This window comes from Scophthalmus maximus, chromosome 2, assembly GCF_022379125.1.
Source record: "Scophthalmus maximus strain ysfricsl-2021 chromosome 2, ASM2237912v1, whole genome shotgun sequence".
Lineage (NCBI taxonomy): Eukaryota > Metazoa > Chordata > Actinopteri > Pleuronectiformes > Scophthalmidae > Scophthalmus > Scophthalmus maximus.
In genome coordinates this window covers 2,358,042-2,375,952 of record NC_061516.1, presented here as the reverse complement: position 1 = coordinate 2,375,952, position 17,911 = coordinate 2,358,042, and the positions used below count along the sequence as shown (strand labels likewise).

Sequence of the window (17,911 nt, the reverse complement as noted above, 5' to 3'; positions counted from 1 at the left end):
TGCACACAGTCATGTGGTTTCTTGGGCTAATCTAAAATAAGGGGACAGGTGAAGTGGTACATTTGATCAATCAGCAATTAGATATGAAGGATCTAAAGGATATTCCATCCAGAAAAGAAAACATATTTCTGGATATGCGTGGCACGGAAATATATGACAACAACAAAAAAAATGCATGTGAGTGGCTTTAATCCAAAAATATCTTTGACAATTCAGCAACCCCTTTATTCTTACAGCTCATCCCCATTTGGGTCTTAAAGCTTCCACATCCAGTGTCATATGTCATCATTGTAATAAATCCTGCCTTTCATCCAAAAGCATCCCAGTTATCATTCAGAATGTCACAATCACACAAGGATATGAAACCAGTTTTACACACTAAAACATGATTGTTTTCAGTACTTGCAGGGACATGGAATTGTCTAACATTTCAATCACTAGTGGCCTACCCTAACCCCTACAAGCCTCAACCTTAGCTATAAACCCAGTCTTTACTGTACAATTTCAGGAATTACTGTACTGTTGTGGGGACCATCCCCACAATGTGACTCACATAAACACTGATACTGCATAAACATCATAAATTTGTCAGGACTCCAATAATTTTTACACACAGGAAGGAGGGAGTGACCCTGGTGATCAAAAACATTCAACGCAACAGAACAACATCCACAAGGCACCTGCGACGGTAACAAGAGGGCAAACATGCAATGTAGCGGCGGACATCTCCATCCCCACAGTATCATCAGTACACCTTGCCCTTACATCATAACCATGGCACAGTATTCTAACAAACTGATCCGCCTTTCAGTACTGACAGGGCCATCAGCTGAATAAAAGTCCCTTTGTGTTGTCAGGAAACATTTGTGTCGTCAGACCGGTTTCGTCGTGCCTCCATGGTTACCGGTAATTGGGATTTAGAGAAAGAGGCAGAGAGAGAGAAGGAAGCATAGGGATACTAGCTGTGTGCCAAAAAGGGCTGCTTTTTGGGAAACTCACCAAGACCTTGTTTCTGTCGGGCAATATCCTTCTTTCAGGTTTTCTGAATTCATGGGTGTTTATAAGGTGTTTTATTGGCACAATGTTTAGACTAAGATTAAGGAAAAGAAAAAATGAAAAGCAGATTTAGCCACCTACACACTCTCTCCATGTGAAGTGAATGGAAATTCCAGGGGACTTGTGCTGCTTATTACTTATTTTTATCAGAGTAAGTCACTTCATTTTTGCTCAGACTAACCATTCCAACCATTCTGTAGTAATAATGATAACATTTATTTATATACATATGCACTTACAGCCTTACAAGGGGATGTACATTTTAGTTGGATTTGACACTTTTAACAGCATAGCAAACAACTTAATAAAGCAAAGATTTGGTGAAATAAACTTAATTGCGTTGTTTTTGAGAAACAACGAGAGAAGGAAGACAGTATCAGTCTCATGTTTGAGCATTAGCACAAAGACTGGAGACAGATGAAAACAGCGAGCCTGTCTCTGTCCAAAGTTAAAAACATGTGCCAACCATTAATCTAACAGAAATGTAAAAACAATAAACTACTATGTCCATACAAAAGTTCTAAATTGTGAATCTTGCAGAAGCTAGTGAGAGCACTCTAAATGCTGGTGATCTTATCTGTCTTTCTCCGCCTCTCCGTTATGCCCTAAGCTGTGTCTGAAGCCACATCATATTTCTCAAAATTGAATTTACTCCTTGATGCTGTGAAAGTAGGTAGTTGAAAATACGTTAAGGGCATCGGGAAGCATTTGGGTTGTCCATCCGTCCTATTTTCCTACATGCAATATTTCAGGAACACCTCCAGGGAATCCCATTAAATCTTGCACAAACACTCCCTTTGGCTCAAGGATGAACCAATTTCGGTTTTTGGTGGTCATGTATTTTACTATAGTGATAAGGTCTGCCTAGTCTGGTTTTGTCTGGACAAATATGGATGTAAACTGCAACTGTGTGGGTGGCTGGTGGGGGCATAACAACCATGAGGTGTTAATTCTAGTTTGGGAATAAAATCTTATCTGTTTAGGTTCAGGTCTCTCTTTCTATTTCTCCCCTTCATATAGAGATGTATTTACCCATTTGGACCTGCTTGGCTGGGGGATGCTTGACATGAGAGTAAAAACAGCCACCTCACCATGCAGACCTACAGGAGCAACACATTCTTCAAGCAAGTTTTACAAGGATCTCTCACCCACAGTGGGGAACAAGGCCATATTCAGCTTTGTAGAGTGTGTGACTGTGAGTCCAACACAAACAAAGCCACCCAAACCTCCTTAGATCTCCTTGCAATGATAACCTTACTTTATTTTATCTTCCTGGGCCTCATTATTGAGGTTCAACAGTGCAATCCCCAAATCAGATTTGTATGTTGATAGAAATTGAAATACGGTCTTGGTGATAGTAAACTAAAAAATTGAATACAGAAGAAATTCTTCATGTTGTTTTTTTGGGATGATGCTTAAATCCACAAAGCTGCTTTCAGCCATTCAGAAAATTTGCTTTAATCAAGACAAGTATAGTGATTTGAGAGTATGATGCATATATTCTGTTGTCGGTAGGAGATGGGGCTTTATTGGAGCTACCAGTGAGTGTACGTGGGCACCGATAAAGACAAGTATTTATGAGTGGAAAGTCTTGCTTCCTCGTGAACCAAAAATCTGAGACTGGTTTCATTGCATACATCTGGTAAAGACAACAGTCAAAGAGTGAGAAAGGGTGGGAGGAGGGAAGGCAGCAGTGATTGGTAGTCACGGGGAGCCTGGGATGGTTTTGCCATCTGATCTTCACCCTTGAACCTTGTTGAGCATTTTACTGCCTGTGGGAAGAAGCTGTTTCTCAGTCTGTTGGTTTTAGATCTGATTGATCAGTATTGTGTCCCAGAGGGCAGGGAGGAAACAGGTGATGTCCAGGGTGAGTTGGATCCTTTATAATACAGCTGACTTTTTTTGGAGTTGGCCAGTGTAGACGTCTCTGAGCGGGGGTAGTGTCGACCCGATGACACGCTCTGCTGCCCTCACCACTCGCTGCAGGTTCTTCCTGTTCTTTTCCGTGCAGTTGGAGCTGTCCAACACAGTAGCATTTGAACGTATTGCCTAAATTATTTTTAGATTGCTTTTCCCCTAGCTGACTTCATTGGTCACTTCATCCAACCCAAGAACCTGTCTTTTAGATCCTATTCCATCAAGGCTATTACCTTTAATCAACATTTCCATACTAGATCAGATCAATTCATCTCTATTGACAGGCTTCTATTCTCGTCCTACTAGATCTTAGTGCTGCATTTGATACTATTGATCACAAGATATTATTACAGAGACTTGAACACATTATTGGGATTAAAGGAACAGCACTAGAATGGTTTTAGTCTTACTTATTTATTTCAGTTTGTTAACGTTAGCAAAAAATCTTCCATTCTTTGCCATGGAGTTCCACAAGGTTCTGTGATGGGACTGATACTTTTCACTTGATATATGCTTCCTTTAGGCAATATTATAAGAAAACACCACATAAAATCCCATTGCTACGCAGATGATACCCAGCTATATTTATAGATATAGCCAGATGAAACTAATCAGGTAGACAAACTTCAGTATTTTCTGAAAGACATAAAGGCCTGGATGACTTACAATTTTTTACTTTTTCACATCTCCTCTCTCCCCCATTTTATTCCCCACCCCAACCGGTCGAGACAGATGGCCGCCCACAACTGAGTCCGGTTCTGCCAGAGATTTCTTCCTGTTTTTTCTCCTCCACAGTCGCAAAGTGCTTGCTCATTGTGGGAAATTTTGGGTTTTCTGTGTAATATTGTAATATTGACCTCACTATGTAAAGTGCCTTGAGACAATGTATATTGTGCTTTGGTGGTATACAAATGAAATTGAATAGAATAATAAAAAATACAATACAAATAGAAAATAGCTGTAAGTCTAAGAAGCTAAATACATTAATATTGGAAAAGATGGATGAAATGTGCAGTTGTCTAGATAAAAAATATGACTAACAAGTACAATGTTCTATAGATAAAGTAGTAAAAAAAATAAGAATAAGTATATATGTACACATATATCTACATTATTTATATACACTACCTTACATAGATATGTTGCACAGGATGAGAAAAATTACACAGGTGAAAAAGACAGAAATTAATATCTGCTTATAGTTTATTGAACAGTTTTTCTTCTCCTTTCTTTAAAGCACCCAAGTTTTATGAAGTGAGTAGTCTGCTCCTCGCTCCCTGAAACAAAACAACAGTCAGTCAGTTTTACTTGGGAATATTCAACGTCTGAAACTGAGCAGTATTCACAACCTGTCATGAGTTCACGTTCCATTTATAGATCTAAAATGAGTATTAGCAATAATTATCACCACAGTCGTACATATAAGTTTACCTTTGAACTTCTTAAAGAAGAAAGTGAAGGTTTTTAGCGCTTTGGTTTCACACACGTCAGATGCAGCAGCAGCCGAGCAGCAGTAAAATACAGCAGCTCCGTGATTGTCACACAACTTAACACATACCTATTTTCTATAATAATTTTTTAAGGCCACTTGGCATATTAAACATTAGTACCATTCGCTAGCTAAACGTTAAATTTATATATATTATTGAAGCCTGATACTTACATTTAAAAAGTTTTTTCTCTGTTTGTGTTAATTGTTGGCCGCCATTACTACCTTCGAAACCGGGGTGCAATGAATCTTGGGATAGCCTGGGCCGGGAAGGATCCACCCGGTGTATCCTTCGTTCCACGGTACTTGAAGGCCGCATTCGTCGGACGCATTTGAAGGAGCTGACGATTTGGGGCAACCGAGTCTCGACGCTGTGACGCAACTGGTCTACAAATGAACCCTACGAAGGAAGAGGCCCCCTGAATTGAAACAGCATAAGTGTCTGGAAAAGTTTGATGTAGTCCAAGCTGTATACAGATGAAATCTTTGTGGTTTATGAAGCCAAATTTTATGATTAGCAAATTATGGGACATCTTCCCACTGCTCCTTTTCCACTGACAGCTGGAGTGCATGTGAAGGGGAGTTGGGGGGTTCAGGGAGGAGTGAAGTAGTAGCAGCCATTAAAGATTGGTGAGTGCTCAAATGTACCTAATCGAGTTATTGGTTGCATTCAAAGTACAGCGTTATACATCCAATCACATAAATTATATAAACAAACAAATCAGACAATGCACAAGCAATTTGGCGATATCCCCACAGTTGTGGTCTTGACATCAAATCTCGAGACCTCTAGGTCCGAGACAGAGACAAGACTGAGTTAAAATGCAGTCAATTCCGAGACAAGACCGAGACCTTTAAAAAGTGGTCTCGACCAAGAACGGTCTTGAGTACTACAACACTAGGCAATAGTCATTAAGGCAGTTCACTGGACTTTTCTTTGGTACTGGGATGATTGTGGCTGACATGAGACAGGTGGGGACTGCAGACTGTAGTAGCGAGAGGTTAAAGATGGTGGTGAATATATGGGTGACTTAGGGCAGGAATGTGTTTTCTTCCTATGACAAGGATAGAAAGTGGTTGTTTGTTGTGCATAGCGGTGTTAAGAGTCCCCAACCCCCCCAACTGCCCGACCCCTCTACCCCTGCTCGTGGCGTGTCTTCTTCAGGCCCAGTTGTCCATGTCATCAATCAGTCTTTATGTTGTATTTTCCCCGGCTGATGGCCACTGCTGATGCCGTTGTCCTAGAGGTCGCAGGCAGGCAGGCAGCTATCTGAGCAATTCTACACTACATGTCTGTAATGCATATACACGCACACCACTGGAAGCCTCTGCGGAACACACTGACCATCAATCGATGTTTGCAGCTTACCGCCAGCACATGTCCACCATACAACTGCCCAAACAAAGGCATGTAGCTACTAATCCATCATGAAGGAGAACTCACATAGTTACCCCATCACTTCTTATGTAATCACAACAAGCCATACAAGATTGCTGCTTAGATTGAAATTTAGGACCCCCCCAAATGCCAATTTCCCATCAAGAGTGGAGCAACAGAATTCCAGAGTCTCTTGCAACAAACAAGTTAATGCTGCAACATGATTAGGTTTTTCTTCACACATACATGTGATAAGGAACACACAAGCAACTGCATCTCGGATGCATTTTCAAGAAGCCTTGCTCCTTCACCTCCTAAAAATAGTGTTCCCTCAACTCACGGAGATCCCATGGTGCTCTGCAACATTCCTGGTGCGAACCATCTGCAGAGGCGGCAGGGGGGATCAAAGTGCTCACATTACCACGGCAGGAGTACTTTGTGGTGACGGAGCTGTTGACCTTGAGGACTTTCGCTGTCTCACGAGCAAACACGTGAGCATGTCTAAAAAATGTAGATTATGTTTGTTTTCATGGAAAAGTCCAGAACATAGGGGGAATACCGAGGGTCCTTCACAAGTTCTATGGATCCATCAAGTTTTAACTAAAATTACAAATTTCTCCAAGCCATATTTTATATTTTACAGACCTATTAAACCACTTTTAAACACATTTATTGACTGAATTCAGACTGTATTTGTGCAGCCTTGGGTTTGGATAACGTGTTTAACAACATGGGAAGAGTTTTAAAGGATCTGCTCAGACATCGCTTACCTTTTACATAGCCATTACTTCATTGCCTAGGATTTTCCTGTCCGCCATCCCAACAGAAAACTCACTCCATTATCTCACTCTCGTTAGACGCCAAGAAAAAGACACAAAACGAGCCTGTTGGCTGACTACAACTCCTACGGTAAAAACAGAAGCAGAGCCAGTAGCAGCTAGTAGCTAAGATGAATGAACTAACTCATAAGACTATAAATATACATACACACTCGACATTATGACATACATTTTTCCTACACCTGTGCAGTCACGCAGGCTGCAACCTGACCTGAGCACCATTTGATCTCTGACCTGAGGTCAAGCACTACAGAAAGCTGACCTCCGACCTCCCTGGCAAATGACACCAGTCTAACCTTGTTGGTCCGGCCCTTTTAAAGAGAGGTGTAATGATTCAAGTTTAAATCACAGGGTGAGTGACAATTATTAGGCACATTTTGACTCTGATGATATTAATATTGCTGGTGCTATAGCTACCAAAACTATTATATAATAAAGGCAATCAGAATAGACAGTAGATGTATATCTCGATGGTGGCTTTAATCGAAGCAGGAAAGGGCAATGACTGTGCTGTGAATATGATCTTTGATTGAAAACAAAGGATTCTTGCCATTCCTGTGACAGATGAGTCAGTAAATATTTCTTCCACGTGGTTGACAATAACCACAGACAGATGTGATCCAACGTGTTACTGCAACTGCCTTTACTGGAACACTTCCATGTACAGTAGTTGCCTCCTCAACACAAAAACACCATGAACACCATTGCATGACAAAGGAGAGCATGTGACTGACCTCAGCTGCATTCAACACCTCTGGGATGAACTTGAAAGCAGTGCGAACCAGGCATAACGCTCTTGTGGCTAAATGTGAGATGTGCATGTGTGTCTGCGCCTTGATACAATAAATTAATGTGTGAAGGATGTTTCGATTATCCAGTGACTGTTCAGCAGGAAAGCTGATTGGTGTGAAACAGGAAAGTGAGTCCAAAAGTTGGAGTAAAAAGACAGTGAGGGATTGGAGCTGTGTGTGTTTGCAGGCCATTAGTTTAAACCCAGAGAGAAGCAGTGTGACTCATGAAGAGTGGCTCTCTGTAGAAAGCATTGTGTCAGCTGTTTGAGCAGAGCTGGAGCAAAAAAACACTGGCACATGCCAAGCAGGTTGAACACCTAAGGGAGAGAGGCCAGTGCAACTGCAGTTGGAGATAACACGAGCCATTACCAACATCCGCAGCACATTATTCGACATTTAATTGAGCAAAGTTACATGATAAATCACAAAACGAGCAGATTGACCCCAGTTACTCAGACTGCTTAGTAATTGAACAGCTGCTTAAGACATAATAAGTTAATACAATTAGAAAGCATTATTTTTTCACTAATTTAAGAACAATACTTTTCAAAGCTCCATTAAGTACTTTTTTTATATTTACATTCGATCAAATGACTGAGTGCTGTGAAAACAGTCCTTCGTAGTAATGAGTATTACTAACAAATCTGCAGATCCCCTTAGCTCTACTGGGCTTGTTAGCTTTTTAATTGCATTGCTTGCAATGTGGGTAAACCTACAGCCCACTCCCTGCCCAGCACCATATTGCAGACTAATTTAGTAGTGCACACTCAATCCCAATTTCACTCCAAAAAAAATAAAAATATATATATACATGTTTTTGTAGAATGACACAAAAATAGAATTACACCAAGTTCATCTCTTAACAGGAACCTGATGCGCTATCAGGCTTAAGAACCATGACTTAATAATAAATATACCAATGTTCTGCCTTTTTGTTTAAATTCTTAGAGTTATAAAATGTCAGCAGGGGAAAAGCTAGAAACTGACGGACACACGTATGGTTTGTTTACTGGCAGGTCCGAAATAATGTCAGGCGTCGCTATGACTGCTGACAACCAGCCACTTATTACATCACTCACCCAGGATACACTGTCCTTGGCTAGGACTGAGCCTAAAGTGGTGTGTGTGTGTGTGTGTGTGTGTGTGTGTGTGTGCGTGCACATGCGTGTGCGTGCGTGCATGCATGCGTGAACTCAGCTTTTTACTCAGTGTCTTTACTACAAACCTTTTCGTGTGTATTCATCCATGCGTGCATGCGAAACAACATGTGGAAGCACATGGCCCCCGTGTGTCCTTCTGGGTGTGCCGCCTGTGCTTCCTTCCTTCCAAACTTTACAAGTTTCGTCACATTGTGACGGAAGAGCACACTGCTCCCTGCTCCACACAGTTACAGCCCCGCATTTAGAAACCGGGCAGACAAACACAGGGTTAACGCTGGATCGGCTTTAACAAGGCTGTTGAGGAGAGGACACTGTGAGAGAAGAGGGAATGTTTGTGGTGTGTTTACAGGGACAAACAGTGGGGCTTCTTTTTACAGCCAACTGGGTATAGGGTGAGTGGTTGAATATACATTTACACAATTAGTAAGTCTGGTTTTGCAGTTCCTGTACTGTACTTGAGTATTTATGCTACTTTATATTTCTTCTTCACTACATTTCCATGGACTAGATTGTACTTTTTACATTGCTACTTTTGCTACATCCATTGCTACTACTACTACTACAAGTAGCCACTAGTTACCTTTCTATTACAGCAGTATCATTTACTGCTTAGTTTTTCGAAGAATTTTTTTTCCTTTACGGTTTTTATTGTTTTTTTAGTGTTCATTTAGTGTTTGAGTAGTGTTTTTACTTTTACTTGTGCTATCAGTAGTGGTGCCATCAGTAATTTTAGCCAAATGTCTTCACAATCACATTCACTAAGAGCAAAAGCACTCAATTATGAAGAAAATCATACACATATACACGTGTCATTCACTATAGAACCATCATTTTGATTTCTCAGTAACTAGCCCTCAACCGTTTGTAAACAGACCAAATGGCCAAGGTCCCAGTGTTGGAGAGTCAGGCAGGGGACCAAGACAACAGTGTCGTTGCCAGGCATGTTGCAGGCAGGCTGCATATCAACCTGCAGCATAAGCATTCACAGGCTTGTTATTGTCATTCACACTCACACAACGTACTCAGACAGAAAGTGCTATATGCTTCTGACTAGGGTTGTTACATAATAGGAGGCCTGTTTAGCAGTATAGGTTAGGTACTGCTTACATAGAAACACATAGTGCAAATGCCAACCCACTCATATGATCTATACAGCTTTGCAATTATTTGTTGTGGAATTATTAAAGTTTATTATTTCGGAATTTCCTAATATAATTACTATCTGCTTAGACATTTGACACTGATTGGAGTTAAATGGTAAAGAGTTAGTCCTGGTTAATATAAACAAATCATTAGCTCTTCCCTGTCTGGCAGGTGAACACACCACATACAGATGATCAAAGGTTATTAAAGGTCATTATTACCTTTTTCCTCAGGCATTGTAGCTCAGCTGTGATATATTGTTATGTCCCTTAGTGATAATACTTATAGACGATATCCAAAACAAATCTTTTCAGAGTCCTCTGATGATGTTGCGACACATCCTCCGCACACTCTGCCGCTCTGGTGTAATATTAGAAGGGAGGACAGAGTGAGTGCTCTGTCCGTCACTATCTCTGGAATGAGACGCCGGTCATATGACTCCCCATGTCCATGTCAATGGCTCTCTCTCTCTGTTGCTGACTCTCTCTCTCCTACCTCTCTGAGTTATTGCGGCAATCTGTTATAAATAGAAACATGTGCAGTTCAAAGAGAATGACACCTCCTCCTGGTAATCTGTCACTGGGTGTGTCCCTGTCCTCCCAGTCCACATAAAATATGTTCAATATGTTTGAAACTTGTTTGGCATAAAACTCTACACACAACAATTTAAAATGAAATGTGTAAAATAATTTAAGAAATAGAGCACAAAAATGAATAACAACAAAACAAATTCCAACACAATATACACTATTGTTCAAAAAGGGATAGGAAGAAGCCTAGGCTTGTCAAGCCCTACGCCACATCCAAGATAGACTAAACAGATACAACAAAATAATACTCCAGTATACGTCATGCTCTTAACAAGCTACAAGAAAAGAAGAACAAACAAAAGAACAAAAAACAAACAAACAACAACAACAACGACCACGAAAACAACCATCATTACCATCAGTGAGATCTACAATCTCTTTTCTCATTTCTGTATTTTTCAAAAATATGTCCTTTGTACATTTTTTAAAAATTGCATTATATTCATACTTTGTTTGATCGTTTCATCAATACGATTCCATAAAGCCACCACACAAATCGAAGTACACGTTCTTTTGAGATTATCCCATGCATATTGAAGTTTCAAATTTAATTCCCCTCTTAAGTTATATCTCTGTCTGTGAACAGTCGTTGTAATTTTCCAGGCAGCAGTTTATTTTTTGCTTTATAAATGATTTGTGCTGTCTTAAAATCTACCAGATCCTTAAACTTTAAGGTGTGTAATTTTAAATACAATATATTGGTGCGTAATGAATCATTAGGGATGGGAAAATAAATAGAACTAATATTACGATCCATTTTGAAGTCACAAAAGGATACAGCGAAATTTCCTGGTATAACAAAATAATCTGTGATGACAGACAACCAAAGAAATATCCCTGTCGCAATTACAAACTTCAGACAAGAGAGGGCGCATTTGCCATGGTACGCAACGAGGCCTACAACCGGGCGTTGCGGAACTGTAGAGACAAACAACAGCAGGAAGACCGCTATAAGACCGTTGTTTGTAACGAGAAGCAGCCCGCTGTATATCACAAACATGTCACCCCATGAGGGGATTCCCACGTTGTAGCGAGTTTGAAGCGCCCCATGCTGAAAGACATGGTCGGTATGCTGGCTAGGTGTATACAGACATGACTCTGGTTAGCGTTCTTGTACTTGCCTCTATGGCCAAAGCCTACCTTTCGATATCTGCAACATCTAAGCCTGGCGAGCGCAACTTATCGCAGATGAAATTGTTACCTCCCAAAGGTCTCTGCTGCCTCCAGAAAATGTGGATTATTTGATTTAATATATTTAACAAAAATGTGCGCGATGCTAAGGATGTGAAGTAAAGCTGCCCCTACATGTAATAACATCTTACAGCAGAGTTTGTGTCTGTGGCCTCAAGCAGTGTATGTGTTTCCAGCTAAATTTAGGCTTAGAATTTATTTTGTATTTTTAATGACTGAAAAATAAATATCAGTTCTGAATATTCATTGTGAGATAACTGTACCGTCCCATCCCTGCTTATTATTGAAGTAAAACCTGGAAAAGTGAGATTTTGACAAAAGAAAAACAATTATCCTAAAAGAAGTGAGCCTACTCAAGCTTTCCAAATAAACTTGACTCAAATTGATGAGTCATTTAAAATGCTTGCCTCTGAGTCTGACTGAAAGTAAACGGTATAATTAGCCCCTTGGACTTAAGCCTCTTTTACACTTGACCAAAATAAAACAAACCACAATCATCTGGCTTTTGTTTTTAGTGTAAAAGAGATTACAATCAGAATAATTCATGGGTCATATGACTAAAGTAGTCACAGGTATATACTGCCGATGGAGACATAGTAACTTCTGTGACTCTCTGCCATCTCAACCGCAATTTCAATCTGTTTCCGTTCAAGCAACATTGTTCAATCATCATAAAGTCTAAAAGACAAAGTAAAAAATAAAAGAAATGAATCACCGTGACATATTCACTGGCCCTCATCCTGCTTTCTAATTCTGTTTTCCAGCAGGGTTTATCCATGTTAAACCATTTAAACCTGGACACACATACACATTTTAGTGTAAAAAGGATATTATTTGAAGAGAGATATGAAAGGTTGTTGCTGGAAACCTACACATCGGGAATTCATACCCACTCTGCAGTTCCCCTTAAGCTTTGTTTTGCTATTTAAACCCCTTTTAGCTCAATTTTGAGGGGGTTTTGTGACACACTATTGCTGATTTATCAACCCTGTTTCCAACAGCAGCATCACAAATTCCAGCTCAACCCCTGACAAGCTACATGGCGAGCAGCAAACGGCAGACAGACAAAGCTAACACCTATCAAGCAAGGACTTGGTGACTAAAACACAATTTAAGGGCAGGTGATTATTGGACCTAAATTCATGGACACAAACATTAATTAAAATGATTGCTGCTGTTGCTTCATGTCACCTAAACATCTAAGAAAGCAAATATGCTGTGTGTGTGTGTGTGTGTGTGTGTGTGTGTGTGTGTGTGTGTGTGTGTGTGTGTGTGTGTGTGTGTGTGTGTGAGTGTGTGGATGTGTGTGTGAGAGGTGTCCATTCTAATCACTACATACAATCGCTTATCGCAGATATAGGTTTACTATTTTAATGGGGCTGAGTGTGTGCGGCTCTGCATATGATGGATATATACATGTACAGCTCAAATTCTGACAACACAGCCCCACGTTGAAGATCATTTCTGAAAAGTCATGGGATAATGATTGTGGAATGTGAATAATGATATGCCTCTACATCTCACTTTCAGGGACAAGAATAACTTTTCTCCAGTAATATAAACTTTTCTATATGCACTCCTATGCTGACGGGCAAAGGTCACTGTCATCAGCCGCTCTGAGATGGTGTGTTGTGTCACACCCCAATCTGTAATTCAAAATTGGGGGACTTGATATTGGCTGCTGAGGGCTGGCCATTACATTCAAGGACTATATATCCCTCACAATGCTGTCCTTGTGAGAAATGTAGCTTCTTAAACTATCGGCTACAGGACACCAAAAAGCTTAACAATTTTGCAATGCTTAGCCTCTTGGTGCATGAGTGATAGACAAATCGCTAGATATAGAAGCGCTGTCTGAATGTGTCTGTGAATGAGTGAATGTCCACTTTACTGTCAAGCGCTTTGAGTGGAGATTAGACTAGAAAAGCATAATGACTGCAGTTCCATCACTCATTAAAGACAACTGGCTACTTGACCAGATAGGTCACCTTATTACGACTTATGTGGTCATTTTATAGACCGCATCACCAAGTGTACATAACGGCCGCTAGAGGTCAGCGTTGGACCTACTAAGTCTGTCAAGAGGGTGTACCGTAATTTCCGGACTATAAGGCGCACCGGAGTTTAAGCCGCAGCAGCTAAATTTAATGATTTGTACATCAATAAGCCGCACTGGACTATAAGCCGCAGGTGTTTTAATGGTTAATTACGATATGTAAGAGTTCGTGCACAGAGGGGATTGTCGGGAAAGAGATGGCTGCTTGAGGAAGCTCCCATTTATTAACATTTCAACAAACAAGTTGCATATTTGCATAACGTACTAAAACCACCAAAGTCCTCATCTTCAGTGTCGGAAACGAACAGGCTCAGGGTGGCTTTGTCAGCCACTCTCCTCTCTCCTTCGTTGTCGCTCTCAAAACCAACGAACTCCTCTTCGTCACTGTCGGAATCGAACAGCCTCTGAAGGGCCTCAGCTGAGCCTGTGGCGGTGTCCTCCTCTTCATCACGCAGCAGTCCAGCCTTTCGGAACCCGTTGGTGATCGTGGATGTTTTGACACTCCTCCACGCCATCAGGATCCACTCGCAAACTTGAGCGAAAGTTGCTTTTCGCTGCTTTAACCGTGGACAGCGGACCGGTCATAGAGCCCCTAGAGTTAAAGTTGGTGGACTGTGACCTGTTAGATTTAGGAGGTCCCCTAGTGGCCGTTAGCTGTAAAAATCCATAGATTAGCCGCACCGTTATATAAGGCGCAGGGTCGAAAAATGGGGGAAAAAGGCCGGGCTTATAGTCCGAAAATTACGGTAGTTCAATGGATTTGCTTATATTCTGTAAAGTCATGGTGCTGATTTTCCGCCATGTCACCCTAACCCTAACCGTAAGAGGCATATTTACAGGGCTGACATCTATGGATATGTGCAATTTGGTGCGGCTTGTCTGAATTTAAGGGGACTGTTGGAGGTATGCCTTCTACTGAATGCCATTACACATGTATCCACTACTGTATGCCGTACATGTGCATCTCGCTCAGATATCTGACTTATTTTCTATGTGACTTCATATCGAGCTGCTAAGTGTTCGTTGGTATTTGGAGACTGGCTTTAACTCTCACCATTGATTGGAGCTCATACCTTATCAATATCCAGGGAGCTGCAACACATAAACATAGGGAGTGATCGCTGTTACTAAAATCAAACCAGCTTTACCCACAGAGGTAAGGACAGTAACCCTTACATGCTTTACAGTGTACAGGAAGGTGTACCCTAACCCTAACCCTAACCCTAGCCATTGTGATGGCATGAAAGTCTTTAAACATAATTTGTAATGTAGCGTGACTTGACTCACAAATCAGTAGAAACTCACTACTGTCAATTTCTATGACCAAAGTATAAAATAAATGGTGTGCGTGATGTGACTGAATACGGCATGCAGCGTGTAGAGGAACAATAAGGTCATTCTTCATTCAGCTGGTGTAGGGTCACCTGGGGTAACAGTAAATGTTGGACCATCTCCATGATCTGGGCCCCAATGACACAATGGACACTTCCACAACAGATTAATTAGGCGCTGCGCCAAGCATTCACATCATGACTGAACCAGATGACCTTACAGGGAAAATCGCACAATAGAAAGAAATGACCACTCCTGCACCATGGTGCATCAGCCTAAATGTAATTTAGTTGTCATGTGGGCAACAAAGCTCTGGGGAGGGTGATGTCAGTAGGTCCGTCCGCCACTGTGGTTCTCAACATTTTATGGAACGAACCTTTCTAATTGTGTGATCCTCTGAATTTTCATCAAGCTCCACCAATAGTTTTCAGTTCTTCAGTAAAACATCTCAACATCTGCCGTCTGAATTTGCCCCATGTTTGGTAAAGGTCTTAATGGTTCTCAGATGATGAATCTTCTGGACTTTGGTGATCACTCAACTTTCTGTCTATAGTGCCACAGGCAGGCTTACCTATTTTTGGTACAGGCATTTGTGATTCTCAGAGGAATCCCTCTGACTTTGACTGTCCCCTAACTTTTGATTCAGCAACCATATCCCTAGCAGGTCAAAGTTTCACTTTATTACAGGGGTTTCAAAAGTCTATCATAAAGTTGACATTTGTGGTTTTGAGTGATATGTCACAGCCGCCACTGACATACTACCATAACATTGTGCAGAAAGGGTGTAACTTGAATGCAAGTATAGATAGCGGACAGGCTAAGCATGAGTTGCATTCAAAGCTGTGACACTGCCGGTGAATGAGTATCTACATGGCTAAGCCAGACCCAGCAGGAGCCCATTGGGGAGGTTATTCAAAAGTACCAAAAATAACAGACAGGATGTACCAGAGAAGGGTATAAGAACTGAGCTGATTGTCAGCGAGCAGACACATGCCAGTGGGACTGAGCACTGTGCATGGCCTCGTTTCATTTCTGACACCATCCTCTTCTTTCTCACACTCTTTTCCTCTCTCCTTTCTTTCCCTGTCATCTGAAACTGTGACGGATCATCACTGGAACATAAACGAAAGGAAGTGCTCAGTAAATAGTAAGAAGCTGCTGGGTGAACAGCGTGCATTGTGGACTTTGCCATGTGACTCGGCCACAGGCACATCTCTGGTGTGGGTGTGTGTGAGTAAAAGAAATAGGCACAGGATCTGAATTGCAAATCATCCAGCACCAGAGCTGCAAAGGGGCAGCTACAACTAATCCAAACGTGGGACTAAAACAGAGCGCTGCCACTTCCAGCCAATCAAAGATAATGAAGCCACAACACAATTTAAAGCCACCTGATGACATTTATGAGGTCCAAAATGTCCCAAAAAAAAATCCCAATTTTTTTTTTAATTCCACTATGGGCTTGCTTTTGTCGTAGGAGCTCATGCAGAGTTTTTTGGTGAAAAATGAAAATTTCTGACGGCAAAAAAAATTACTCTTACTCTACTTCCCCTCTGACTGCGATCAATGACAATCTGGGCTTAGCTTCGCAAATAGTCTTGCATCAACTTTCTGCAGCATTCTCCAGAGGAACGTGTCATGCATGGCACTGAAACAGATGTCCTTTCTCTTTCCTTCAGAATAGAGTATTTTGCAGAGGTGTGTGTAGTTTTGCGCAGGCTCCAGCATTCTGTTGATGGCACAATCTGTAATCCTGAACATGCTTTTTTAACTTCCAAGAGAGGGCCAGGGAAGGAGAGTAAGAGACAAACAGGGTGAGTATGCCTGATCAGCTGGAAGGGTGTTTTGGGGGATTTATTATCTGGCTCTAGCATCTTGAACTTTCTCCCATGTTTGCTTTCAGTACAGGGATTAAAATCAACAAAGAGCCTGATTTCATAACTTCATAAGATAAAGCCACCTATTGAATTTAATACGCAACACACAAATTTATTAGATTTCATGATATAATGTAGCTAGCACATGTCTTCAGGTGTCGGGGAGTGATGTTTACAAACTGCCTCAAGTGATCCAATCACGAGTGGACAGCTCCAAGTACGTCAGTTCACACCTGGTATTAGAATGTGTCCCCACATTTGTCTCCTGTGACTACTTGTGATCAGATCTGTAGTCACTGTGTGTGTGTGTGTGTGTGTGTGTGTGTGTGTGTGTGTGTGTGTGTGTGTGTGTGTGTGTGTGAGAGATAGAGGGCAAGGATAGGTTGAGCAAATCAATGCGCTCTTACTCTCTTTGTTGTGTGTGTGTGTGTGTGTGTGTCTGTGTGTGTGTATGAGCCTCTGCAATGCACCATTGACCCCAATCCCAAGTCGCTATGCCGGTCATAAAGCTGAGTTTAAAGCTGCACATTATGCTGCAGGTGGTGTGATGTGTGCAAATGCAAGTTACTGGGTAAAAGGAAGCTTATATTATTTTAGATATACAAAAGCAGCAAAATGCTATTTAAAAATGTATTTTCACTACAGTACTGAGAGCAAAGAAGGTCATACAGGTCATATTCATATCATATATCGAGATTTACCCTGCGGTAAATCTCTGGCTCAATTGATTGGGGGATGTGACACATTTTGACAATGCTATCTTTTTCTATGAAAAGCGTTTATTTCGAATTGGTAACATATACATTACATAATAAACCAATTGTATACACATATATACTGGAATAAAATAATCTCCTCCAGAATTAGAAGAATCTAAGATGTGTAGTTCATAACAACTTCCCACCATAGCACCTGAGGTGACCCTACATCACAGTGACATCATCTGGATTATTCATCTGGAAATGATTACACAGGCTGACCCCTGCTGCCCATGACAAAAAATCTGATCTTGTGATGTAGGAGTGCACTGCAGGATGTGTCAATACACTGTGACATCATCATTGGGTGTTGTCAAACGTCCGGAGCGCTGCAAGG

At 41.1% G+C, this 17,911-nt stretch overlaps 1 protein-coding gene across 15 annotated transcripts in view; it reads right to left on the bottom strand.

Annotated features, from left to right (window-relative positions):
* The window catches only part of ablim2 (actin binding LIM protein family, member 2), a 93,850-nt gene that overhangs the window by 60,920 nt on the left and 15,019 nt on the right, over nucleotides 1-17,911 (bottom strand). For 3 of the 15 annotated variants that reach the window (XM_035625842.2, XM_035625849.2, XM_035625845.2), the window contains exons 1-2: nucleotides 9,995-10,267; nucleotides 8,696-8,941 (exon numbers count right to left, since the gene is read on the bottom strand). The exons of 1 other annotated variant lie outside the window; for it this stretch is intronic. In XM_035625842.2, the coding sequence (XP_035481735.1) occupies nucleotides 8,696-8,717 (22 nt within the window). In that variant the 5' untranslated portion in view covers nucleotides 8,718-8,941; nucleotides 9,995-10,267. Of the gene's footprint in view, nucleotides 1-8,695; nucleotides 8,942-9,994; nucleotides 10,268-17,911 lie in introns of those variants that run through there. 11 more of the 15 variants (XM_035625850.2, XM_035625851.2, XM_035625848.2 and 8 more) reach the window with 6 other exon arrangements.